At 38.5% G+C, this 12863-nt stretch overlaps 2 protein-coding genes across 2 annotated transcripts in view; one reads left to right on the top strand and one right to left on the bottom strand.

The window, feature by feature from the left end:
- The window catches only part of LOC137639461 (uncharacterized), a 1893-nt gene extending 918 nt beyond the window's left edge, over positions 1 to 975 (top strand). Inside the window, exons 2-3 of the mRNA XM_068371734.1 lie at positions 286 to 737; positions 898 to 975. Of these exons, the coding sequence (XP_068227835.1) occupies positions 286 to 737; positions 898 to 975 (530 nt within the window). The remainder of the gene's footprint in view (positions 1 to 285; positions 738 to 897) is intronic.
- Positions 976 to 2471: 1496 nt separating this feature from the next.
- The window catches only part of LOC137639460 (uncharacterized), a 23308-nt gene continuing 12916 nt past the window's right edge, over positions 2472 to 12863 (bottom strand). The window contains exons 2-3 of the mRNA XM_068371733.1: positions 7459 to 7650; positions 2472 to 3107 (exon numbers count right to left, since the gene is read on the bottom strand). Coding sequence (XP_068227834.1) covers positions 2472 to 3107; positions 7459 to 7650 — 828 coding nt within the window. The remainder of the gene's footprint in view (positions 3108 to 7458; positions 7651 to 12863) is intronic.

The raw sequence follows: 12863 nt of genomic DNA, 5'->3' as shown, positions 1-12863 counted from the left end.
AATACAATTGTTTCGTTATTATTTCTTTATCAACAATCAACTCGTCATTGTTAACCAAAAGATAAAAAAAAGCTTAACTAATACAAACAAAGGAACAAACACTTATATAAGATTCAATCCTTCCACAAAGGCGCCCACTCTCTCCTTCTCCAAGCCGCCCACTCTCTCCTTCTCCAAGCCGCCCACTCTCTCCTTCTCCAAGCCGCCCACTCTCTCCTTCTCCAAGCCGCCCACTCTCTCCAAGCCGCCCACTCCCTCCAAGCCGCCCACTCATTCCCCATCCAGTCATTCCCTCCAAGCCGCCCACTCCCTCTAAGCCGCCCACTCCCTCTAAGCTGCCCACTCCCTCTAAGCCGCCCACTCCCTCCAAGCCGCCCACTCACTCCCCAGCCAGGCACTCTCAAAGCCACCCACTCTCAAAGCCACCCACTCCCTCCCAAGCCGGCCACTCACTCCCAAGCCGCCCACTATCCCGCAATCCGCCCATTCCTTACAGCCACCCATTCCCGTCTCCCAAGCCGCCCACTCACTCCAACCCGCCCACCTCCTCCAAGCTGCCCACTCCCTCCAAGCCGCCCGTCCTGTCTTCCCAGCCACCCACTCAACCATGCCGCCCACTCCCCCCTCCCCAGCCGACCAGTCCCACAACTGCCCACTCCCCAAAACCGCCCATTTTCTCCAAGCCACCCATTCCTTACAGCGCCCACTCCCTCTCCCCACAGCCACCCACGCCCTCCGTTGAATTACAAAAAAAAAAAAAAGATCATTTCATGCATCGGATATTACACCATTTAATTCTCTCTTAGCAATACCTTTAACTGTCTCACACATCCTTTGAAGTAATCGCTTCTTCCACCCACACACGCCCTTCCTCCCACAAACCGCCCACGCACACAGCAACCATCTCTCCAGTGCCTCCAGAGTGCCACCCACGCCCCCACGCGTTCCAGCGGTACGTCCTTCCAGACGTATTAGGTAGTTCCAGGCACTATGGTCTCCCTGATAAGGTTTATTCTGGAAATGGCTTCTTCCAGATAATTTTAATTTTCAATTTCCATGTTTTAATTTATATGGATTTATTATTATTTACATAAATACATAGAGATGTATTGCTTATGTATATACATACAGCATACACTGTTTATATACATTATACTATATACTACATATATACATTATACTTTATAATACATATATACATTATACTGTATGCTACATACTGTATATACATTATACTGTATACTACATATTTACATTATACTGTATACTACATATATACATTATACTGTATTCTACATATATACATTATACTGTATTCTACATATATACATTATACTGTATTCTACATATATACATTATACTGTATTCTAAATATATACATTATATACCACAAATATCTCTATGAAGAATCTATGTGTATATATATATATATATATATATATATATATATATATATATATATATATATATGCATATATATATATATATATATATATATATATATATATATATATATATGCAAATAAAACAAAACTGCAAAAAAAACTCCTTCACCATTATTATTATTATTATTATTATTATTATTATTATTATTATTATTATTACAAGCTAAGCTACAACCCTTGTTGTTAAAGCAGAATGCTAAAAGCCAAAGAGCTTCAACAGTGAAAACAGCCCAGTGAGGAAAGTAAACTAGGAAATAAATAGGCTACTGTTATTTTTATTATTATTATTATTATTATTATTATTATTATTATTATTATTATTATTATTACTAGTTTGTGCTACTCGCTTGGCAGGGCATCAGCTTCTATCGTCTCTGGGAGTTCCTGGTTGACACACTGCCAAATACAGAGGAATTTATTACCATTTTTTTTTCTGTTAAAGCGTTGAACCGTGTTCTTAGCTGTGTTATATATTCAGATGGTATAATACTTTTCGATTCAGATGGTATAATACTGCTCTGTTCAGAGGGTATAATACTATTCGATTCAGATGGTATAATACTGCTTGATTCAGAGGGTGTAATACTGTTCGATTCAGATGGTATAATACTACTCGATTTCGATGGTATAATACTGCTCTGTTCAAATGGCATAATACTATTCGATTCAGATGGTATAATACTGCTTGATTCAGAGGGTGTAATACTGTTCGATTCAGATGGTATAATACTGCTCTGTTCAGATGGTATAATACTATTCGATTCAGATGGTATAATACTGCTTGATTCAGAGGGTGTAATACTGTTCGATTCAGATGGTATAATACTGCTCTGTTCAGATGGTATAATACTATTCGATTCAGATGGTATAATACTGCTTGATTCAGAGGGTGTAATACTGTTCGATTCAGATGGTATAATACTGCTCTGTTCAGATGGTATAATACTGTTCTATTCAGATGGTATAATACTACTCGATTCAGATGGTATAATACTGCTCTGTTCAGATGGTTTAATACTGCTCTGTTCAGATGGTATGATAACTATTCGATTCAGATGGTATAATACTGCTGGATTTAGATGGTATAATACTGCTCGATTTATATTGTATAATACTGTTCGATTCAGATGGTATAATACTGTTCGATTCAGATGGTATAATACTGCTCGATTCAGATGGTTTAATACTGTTTGATTCAGATGGTATAATATTGTTCGATTCAGATGGTATAATACTGCTTGATTCAGAGGGTGTAATACTGTTCGATTCAGATGGTATAATACTGCTCTGTTCAGAGGGTATAATACTATTCGATTCAGATGGTATAATACTGCTTGATTCAGAGGGTGTAATACTACTCGATTCGGATGGTATAATACTGCTCTGTTCAGATGGTATAATACTGTTCGAATCAGATGGTATAATACTATTCGATTCAGATGGTATAATACTGCTCTGTTCAGAGGGTATAATACTATTCGATTCAGATGGAATAATACTGCTTGATTTAGAGGGTGTAATACTGCTTGATTCAGAGGGTGTAATACTGCTCAATTCAGATGGTATAATACTGCTCAATTCAGATGGTATAATACTGCTCAATTCAGATGGTATAATACTGCTCAATTCAGATGGTATAATACTGCTCAATTCAGATTTATTCTAATCCTTAAATATAAAACCAATATAATGAGTTTTACATTTATGCGAACTTTTAAGTTATTTACTTTTTAATTTTTTGGCTTGATATGTTTATTATGTATTTGTATGTGTGTGAATGTTGAGAAACAATGAATGTTGAACTTTATTGAATAGTATTTAAGAATTATATCTTGTGTGGTTCTTTAATTTCCAAGTGCATTTGTAGCATTGAAAAAATATTGTAGAGAGAGAGAGAGAGAGAGAGAGAGAGAGAGAGAGAGAGAGAGAGAGAGAGAGAGAGAGAGAGAGAGAGAGACTCAAGGTCAGTTGTTTGCCTGGGAAAGGTGGTCCTTTTAAATTAAGTTTTATGTGGGCCACGTTGCAATGCTAGAAGCAATTCCAAGAAAATTGGTTTAGTTATTCCTTATAGAATGTCTTCAGGGAATTTTTTTTTTTATTTACATTTACAATGATTGTATCTATAATTGAATTTTAGTATCGGCTATTATAGTACATTGATCTGATTTTAATTTATAGTATTAATATTATTTAGTTATAATTAGTTATGAAAATATTGATAATTGTTATTTATGTATTTTTTTTCTATTATGTAATGAGATTTTGCTTGAAATTTCTTTTAAATTAATTATCGTAATGATAGTTACATCTAGGGTGAGTTACGTGTGAATTAATCCTTATACTAACTTTGAACAATCAACCGCGCGGTTAAATTATCGCCGCATGGTTAAATTATCGACCGTGCGGTTAGATTATCGACCGCTTATCTAACCGCGCGGTGGAAAACGCCCTAGAGATACGATTGATTTTTTTTTTCAAATTTGTTTGAGGTGCCGGTACAGAAATGCATTTTGCATTGCTAAAATAAAATGACCAATGAGGTTCTGACAATTTATCCCCATGATCAGTAAAGCTGTACTAGTCAGGAGCACCCACACTAGGTTGGTTTGCTGGGCTGACTAAAGTCTTCCATCACCAATCTGCGGTTGTCTGCGTGGTGATGAAAATGGCCAAACTCCAGACATTAATAAGGACATGTCTGAGGCCTTTGTCCAGCAGTGAAATAGCAACTGCTGCAGTTTGTGTGGTGACGAAAGTAGCCAAACCCCAGACATGAATAAAGACATGTCTGAGGCTTTTGTCCTGCAGTGAACTAGAACTGGCTGCAGTTGCCATTGTGGTGATGAAAATGGGCAAACCCCAGACAATAATAAGGACATGTCTGAGGCCTTTGTCCTGCTGTGAACTAGAACTGGCTGCAGTTGCCAGCGTGGTGATGAAAATGGCCAAACCCCAGACAATAATAAGGACATGTCTGAGGCCTTTGTCCTGCAGTGAACTAGAAACGGCTGCAGTTACCAGCATGGTGATGAAAATGTCCCATGCATGGATAAGAACATGTCTGAGGCCTTTGTCCTGCAGTGAACTAGAAACGTCTGCAGTTGTCAGCGTGGAGATGAAAAGGACCAAACCCCATACATGAATAAAGACAAATCTGAGGCCTTTGTCCTGCAGTGAACTAGAAACGGCTGCAGTTGCCAGCGTGGCGATGAAAATGACCCAGGCATGAATAAGAGCATGTCTGAGGCCTTTGTCCTACAGTGGACTGGAAACTGTTGCATTTGATGTTATTCTGGTTGTTGTAAGTAGTGCACGGTGTTACGAAGTCCTCCTGCCTTGAATCGATTTATTTTATGTTTATGGTCAAGTCATAGTTCTTTATGAATGCTGAAATGACCATCATAAAAAGGAATGATCAGATTCAGGGCCGCGATTTTAGCTTGGATGTGGAGGTGTTGGCCAAAGCATTGATAGATGTAAATCTAAACTCGGTTGAGCGATGTTCTTAATGGTTATGAATTAAGAATACAAAAGGGGGCAAAGTGTCACCTGTGTATATACTGCAGCCCTTAATGCTGTATTTCGCCCCCTTGCCTCCATGGCAAAGAGAAATGATTGTTCATGATCACGCAGAAAGGTCTTGGTGTGATTTCTGAATTATTTTTAGTATATTATTTAGTTTTAAAAATATTGATGATTTTTATTTTTGGGTGTTTTTACTCATGTCATGAGATTTTGCATGGAAATTCTTTCAAATTATAAATCACACTGGTTGTTTCATCTAGGGTAGGTTACCTGTGAACTATTCGACCATGCGGTTAAGTTATATCGACCACGCGGTTAGACTATCGACCGCATGGTTAGATTTACGACCGCGCGGTTAAATTGTCGACCACGCGGTTGGATTGTCGACCGTGCGGTTGGATTGTCGACCGCGCTGTTGGATTGTCGACCGCGCGGTTGTATTGTCGACCGCGCGGTTGGATTGTCGACCGCGCGGTTGGATTGTCGGCCGCGCGGTTGGATTGTCGACCGCGCGGTTAGATTGTCGACCGCGCGGTTAGGTTGTCGACCGCGCGGTTAGGTTGTCGACCGCGCGGTTAAATTGTCGACCGCGCGGTTAGATTGTCGACCGCGCGGTTAGATTGTCGACCGCGCGGTTAGGTTGTCGACCGCGCGGTTAGGTTGTCGACTGCGCGGTTAGGTTGTCGACCGCGCGGTTAAATTGTCGACCGCGCGGTTAAGTTGTCGACCGCGCGGTTAAGTTGTCGACCGCGCGGTTAAGTTGTCGACCGCACAGTTATATTGTCGACCATGCGGTTAAATTATCGACCGCACAGTTAGATTATCGACCGCGCGGTTGAATTATCGGCCGCGCGGTTAAGTTACACGGTTAAATTATCAACCGCGCGGTTAAATTATCGACCGCGCTGCGAAAATTAAGAATAACAACAGGACCAAAGTGCCATTTATGTACATACTGCAGCCCTTAAGACCACGCTGGTTATCCTACCTCGCCCCCTCGCCTCCATGACAAAGAGAAATGATTGTTCATGATCACGCAGAAAGCTCTTGATGGGATTTCTGAATTATTATTATTCCAGGAACAATGCTCCTAGAAGTGGAATGTCCTGTATGAAGAGGGAGAACTATGCTGATGGGGAAGGAGGGGAAAATATATATGAATTGATGATTTGTGTTGTATTTAAGGAGGGTGGAAAACTGTTTTTAGACAGGTGAATTCACCAGCAGGCTTTCTCCTTTGCTTTCTTTTTTTCCTTGACCTTAACTGCATTCGCGATTGAGTGGGGGATGACTTAACGTGCTGAAAGGGTTTAGGTATCGCCATGATCAGACATTGGCAAATGATATGGGAAGGAGGAAACGGGCAAACATTGACAGAGGAGAAAGACAGACATTGGCAAAACAGACAGATATTGGGAAAGGAGACAGACATTGGAAAAGGAGACTGACAGACAAGCACATTGGCAAAATAGACAGACAATGGCAAATGATGACATGGGAAATAGGAAACACAGATAGACAAACATATTGGCAAAATAGACAGACATTGGGAAAGGAGACACAGACAAATACATTAGCCAAAGAGACAGACTCTGGGAAAGGAGACAGGCAGACAAACACATTGGCAAAATAGACAGACATTGAGAAAGAAGACAGGCAGAAAAACATATTGGCAAAATAGACAGACATTGGAAAAGGAGACTGATAGACAAGCAAATTGGCAAAATAGATATACATTAGGAAAGGAGACAGGCAGACAAACAATTGGCAAAATAGATAGACATTGGGAAAGGAGACAGGCAGACAAACAATTGGCAAAATACAGAGATTGGAAAAGGAGACGGACAGACAACACATTGGCAAAATAGACAGACATTGGGAAAGGAGACAGGCAGACAAACACATTGGCAAAATACAGACATTGGAAAAGGAGACGGACAGACAAACACATTGGCAAAATAGACAGACATTCGGAAAGGAGACAGGCAGACAAACTCATTGGCAAAATACAGACATTAGAAAAGGAGAGACACAGACAAACATATTGGCAAAATAGGCAGACATTGTGAAAGGAGACAGACAAACCCATTGGCAAAATAGACAGACATTGGGAAAGGAGAGGCAGACAGACAAAACATTGGGAAAATACAGATATTGGCAAATGATGGCATAGGAAAGAGGAAACAGACAGAAAGACACTGACAAGGGAGACTGGCAAACATTGGCAAAATAGACACAGATAGACAGACTGATCTACATTGGCAAAATAGACAGACAGACAGACATTGGCAAAATAGACAGACAGACAGACCGACCGACAGACATTGACAAAATAGCCAGATATTGTCAAATGATGACATGGGAAAGAAGAAACAGACAAAGACATTGGCAAAGGAAACAGACAGACATTGACAAAGGAAACAGTCAGACAGCCAGACTTTGTCAAAATAGTCAGACAGCCAGACTTTGTCAAAATAGTCAGACAGACAGACAGGCAGACAGTGTTGCCATCATAGATGATGGAGTGGAAATAGATGACTTGTACAGCCCCCACCGGCCCCCCGGGGTGGGGGGCGGACACTGGCGGGTGGTGCGTCAGCGGCTGTGCTAATGTCTGGAAATGGGGAATTCTCCACCCTCCTCCTCCTCCTCCTCCTCCTCCTCCTCCTCCTCCTCCTTTCTGATGGAGTGTAGAAATAAAGGATACGTGGTAACGTTAGTCTGGCTCCGCCCACTATCCACCGCCTTGACTACCATCACAATAGCATCTCCTCTCCGCGCTGGAATCTATCTTCCTTTTTCGGAATAGGAGTCTGGGACTCTGTTCTGGTCTGGCTGGACTTAGCTCTCTCTCTTCCTGGAGTTTCTTGGGGGTTGATATTTCTTTGGGTTTCTGTTTTCATGAAGTAGGTTTTCCTTTAGTTGTAAATATGTTGTTTTTATATTGTTTGTCCATATGTCCATTAGCATATTCATATCTTGAGAAATACGAGATTTTAGTAAGGTTTTTGTACCTAAATAAGTCATTTTCGAGATTTTAGTAAGGTTTTCATATCTAGATAAGTAATTTTCGAGATTTTAGTAAAGTTTTCATACCTAGATAAGTAATTTTCGAGATTTTAGCAAGGTATTCATACCTAGATAAGTAATTTTCGAGATTTTAGTAAGGGTTTCATACTTAGATAAGTAATTTTCGAGATTTTAGTAAGGGATTCATACCTAGATAAGTAATTTTCGAGATTTTTGTAAGGTCTTCATACCTAAATAAGTAATTTTCGAGATTTTAGTAAGGTTTTCATACCTAGATAAGTAATTTTCGAGGTTTTTGTAAGGTTTTCATACTTAGATGAGTAATTTTCGGTAAATATTGAGGAAAATATGCTCCAAAGTGGGAATAAATATATGCCCATATTAAGAGCATACATATGCCAATAGTAAGAGCAAGTATATGGCTACAGTAGGAGGAAATATATGTCCATAGTGAGAGAAAGTATATGCCCATAGTAGGAGCAAATATATTCCCACACTTAGAAAATTATGTCCATAGTAAGAGCATACACTTTTCCAGAGGGGGAGAAGATGTATGCCCATAGTAGGAGCAAATATATTCCCACACTTAGAAAATTATGCCCATAGTAAGAGCATACACTTTTCCAGAGGGGGAGAAGATGTATGCCAATAGTAGAAGCAAATACATACCTACAGTTGGAGCAAATGCATACCCACAGTTGAAACAAATACATACCCACAGTTGAAGCAAATACATACTCACAGTTGAAACAAATACATACCCACAGTTGGAGCAAATATATTACCACAGTGGGAGGAAATGTGTATACATAGAAGCAAACATGCCCATAGTGGGAGGAAATATATGCCCACAGTGTTAGATGATGATGCCCACAGTATTAGAAAATTATGCCCATAGTAAGAGCATACATATGCCCATAGTGGGGAAAAATATATGCCCGTAGTAGAAGCAAACGTATGCCCATAGTGGGAGAAAAAGTATGCCCATAGTAGGAGCAAACGTATGCCCATAGTAGAAGCAAACGTATGCCCATAGTAGGAGCAAACGTATGCCCATAGTACGAACAAACGTATGCCCATAATGGGAGCAAATATATGCCCATAGTAGGAGCAAACGTATGCCCATAATGGGAGCAAATATATGCCCATAGTAGGAGAAAACGTATGCTCATAATGGGAACAAATATATGCCCATAATGGGAGCAAATATATGCCCATAATGGGAGAAAATATATGCCCATAATGGGAGAAAATACATTCCCATAGTATGAGCAAATATATGCCTATTATGGCGTGTTCGTTCGTACGTGAACTCGTCCGATGACCCCCTCTCACCAGATGATCAAGTTTAAAGTGAATCCTGATATTACTTTGATGGTCTCTCGGCTTCCAGGTACCTTAAGAATTCCGTTAATTACTGTTAATACTGTTAGCTTATGAACTGCTGGTATAGAAAGTGCCCCGTGCCTTGGGTGTGGCACATCAAAGTACCAATCAACCAAAATAACCTCATAGTAAATGAAACATGGAGTTCAAACACCGTAGAGTGTGTTACAACTTAGTTATAGGCGATTATTATTATTATTATTATTATTATTATTATTATTATTATTATTATTATTATTATTTGCTAAGCTACAACCCTAGTTGGAAAAGCAAGATGCTATAAGCCCAGGGGCCCAAACAGGGAAATACCCCAGTGAGGAAAGGAAACAAGGAAAAATAAAATATTAAGAACAGTAACATTAAAATAAATATTTCCTATATAAACTATAAAAACTTTAACAAAACAAGAGGAAGAGAAATTAGATAGCATAGAGTGCCCTAGTGTACCCTCAAGCAAGAGAACTCTAACCCAAGACAGTGGAAGACCATGGTACAGAGGCTATGGCACTATCCAAGACTAGAGAACATTGGTTTGATTTTGGAGTGTCCTTCTCCTAGAAGAGCTGCTTACCATAGCGAAAGAGTCTATTGTTATTGTTGGTTTTTATCATGCATTCATTGCCATTATTTGATTTACTCCCCGTTTTGTCACCTTCTCGTTTATATGACAAAAATGTAGAGTATTTTTACGTAGATAAGTAGAAAAGAAATTGGTCAGTCACGTCATTGCTTGATTTGTAAGAGGTAATGATTACTTTGAATTGTAAATACCATCAATTATATTTTTTAAAACATTTTTTTTCAACTTATTTTATATGCGTAGATGTTATTCAGATGAATTCAAAACTCGATTATCATTCCTTATTCAACTTTCTTGTTTAAAATGCTGTATAGTATTCGTTCCCGTCGTGGCCTGTTGGTAACGTCCTTGCCTGATGATCGCCAGACTGGGGTTCGAGTGCCGCTCAAACTCGTTAGTTCCTTCGGTTAGTTCCTTACCATCCTTGTGAGCTAAAGATGAGGTATTTTGGGGAGCCAATAGGTGTATCTGCTGAGTTATCAGCAGCCATTGCCTGGCCCTCCTTGGTCCTAGCTTGGTTGGAGAGGGGTTTGGTTGCTGTTCATATGTATATATGGTCAGTCTCTTGGTCATTGTCCTGCTTGATAGGGCAATGTCACTGTCCCTTGCCACTGCCATTCATGAGCGATCTTTAAACTATAAGATAGCGGCTTGGACGCTGATCATGTATATACGGTCAGTCTCTTGGGCATTGTCCAGCCTAATAGGGCAATGTCACTCTCCCTTGCCACTGCCATTCATGAGCGGCCTTTAAACTATAAGATAGTGGCCTTCAAACCATGATACTATTAAGATAGGTGCTTGGACGCTAATCATGTATACTGTGTATGGTCAGTCTCTAGGGCAATGTCACTGTCCCTTACCTCTGCTATTCATGAGTGGGCTTTAAACCTTCAATCCCCCTCCCCGCTTAAAAAAAAAAAAAAAAAAAAATAAAAAAATAAAAAAAAAATTGCTGTTTCATGGTAGGCAATTTGCTCAGCTGTTTGGTTACCTTTTATGGCCTATCCCGGCGAAACTGCCACCTTCATATCATCACGTAGGCCTAACCCGAATGAGAGAAGAAGATTGGTGCTAACCTCGAAGGCTCCTAGAAATATATATGAATATTTCATGTCTATCTTAGAAAGAGGAAATCCATTTCTAATTCTTTTATATAGTCTTTTTTTATGGAATATCTGTTTTGATGTTATTGTTTTTAAGATATTTTATTTTGTTTATTATTTCTTATATCGTTTTTTTTATTTCCTTGTTTCCCTTCCTCACTGGGTTATTTTTCCCTGTTGGAGCTCTTGGGCTTATAGTATCTTGCTTTTCCAACTTGGGTTGTAGCTTAGCTTGTAATAATAATGATAATAATAATTTTGCTCACCGTTAAAAATTTGCCGTAAAAAAATGGTAAAAATTCTGGAATGTATATTGCCAGACAGTGACCGTTTTAAAATCGGATATATTGACGTAAAGGAGTGATATTACGGTCACCATACCACTAAAAAAATAATAACAAAGTAGGGTAAAATTACGGTCGCCTGTATTTTACTGAAATACGTCTGAAGAGTATATTTTGTGTGGAAAATTCCCTATTAAAATGACTGTTTTTTAACACTGTTGGTTAAAAATGAAGGCCACCTGTATTTTACCGAAATAAGGTCGAGAACAGTACATTTAAAAAGAGAATTTCATATTAAAATTGCTGTTTTTTAACACTGTTGGTTAAAAATTACGGTCGCCTGTATTTTACTGAAATACGGCTGAGAATTTCAGACTGAAATTATGGTTTTGTAAGTGTTGGCTAAAAATGGAGGTCACCTGTATTTTACTGAAATACGGCTGAGAACAGTATGGTTTTTAAGAATAATTTCCGATTAAAAGCATTCGCTTCTATATGATTTAGTAAAGAAAAGCATTCGCTTCTATATGACTTAGTGAAGAAAAGCATTCGCTTCTATATGATTTAGTAAAGAAAAGCATTCGCTTCTATATGACTTAGTAAAGAAAAGCATTCGCTTCTATATGACTTAGTGAAGAAAAGCATTCGCTTCTATATGACTTAGTAAAGAAAAGCATTCGCTTCTATATGACTTAGTGAAGAAAAGCATTCGCTTCTATATGACTTAGTAAAGAAAAGCATTCGCTTCTATATGACTTAGTGAAGAAAAGCATTCGCTTCTATATGACTTAGTGAAGAAAAGCATTCGCTTCTATATGACTTAGTGAAGAAAAGCATTCGCTTCTATATGACTTAGTAAAGAAAAGCATTCGCTTCTATATGACTTAGTGAAGAAAAGCATTCGCTTCTATATGACTTAGTAAAGAAAAGCATTCGCTTCTATATGATTTAGTAAAGAAAAGCATTCGCTTCTATATGACTTAGTGAAGAAAAGCATTCGCTTCTATATGACTTAGTGAAGAAAAGCATTCGCTTCTATATGACTTAGTAAAGAAAAGCATTCGCTTCTATATGATTTAGTAAAGAAAAGCATTCGCTTCTATATGACTTAGTAAAGAAAAGCATTCGCTTCTATATGATTTAGTAAAGAAAAGCATTCGCTTCTATATGACTTAGTAAAGAAAAGCATTCGCTTCTATATGACTTAGTGAAGAAAAGCATTCGCTTCTATATGACTTAGTAAAGAAAAGCATTCGCTTCTATATGACTTAGTAAAGAAAAGCATTACTTCTATATAACTTAGTAAAGAAAAGCATTTACTTCTATATGACTTAGTAAAGAAAAGCATTACTTCTATATAACTTAGTAAAGAAAAGCATTTACTTCTATATGACTTAGTAAAGAAAAGCATTTACTTCAATATGACTTAGTAAAGAAAAGCATTTACTTCTATATGACTTAGTGAAGAAAAGCATTCGCTTCTATATGGCTTAGTAAAGAAAAGCAT

The sequence above is a fragment of the Palaemon carinicauda genome, chromosome 4 (genome assembly GCF_036898095.1).
Source record: "Palaemon carinicauda isolate YSFRI2023 chromosome 4, ASM3689809v2, whole genome shotgun sequence".
Lineage (NCBI taxonomy): Eukaryota > Metazoa > Arthropoda > Malacostraca > Decapoda > Palaemonidae > Palaemon > Palaemon carinicauda.
Note: the sequence above shows the minus strand (reverse complement) of the source record. Positions and strands in the feature narration are given on the sequence as shown.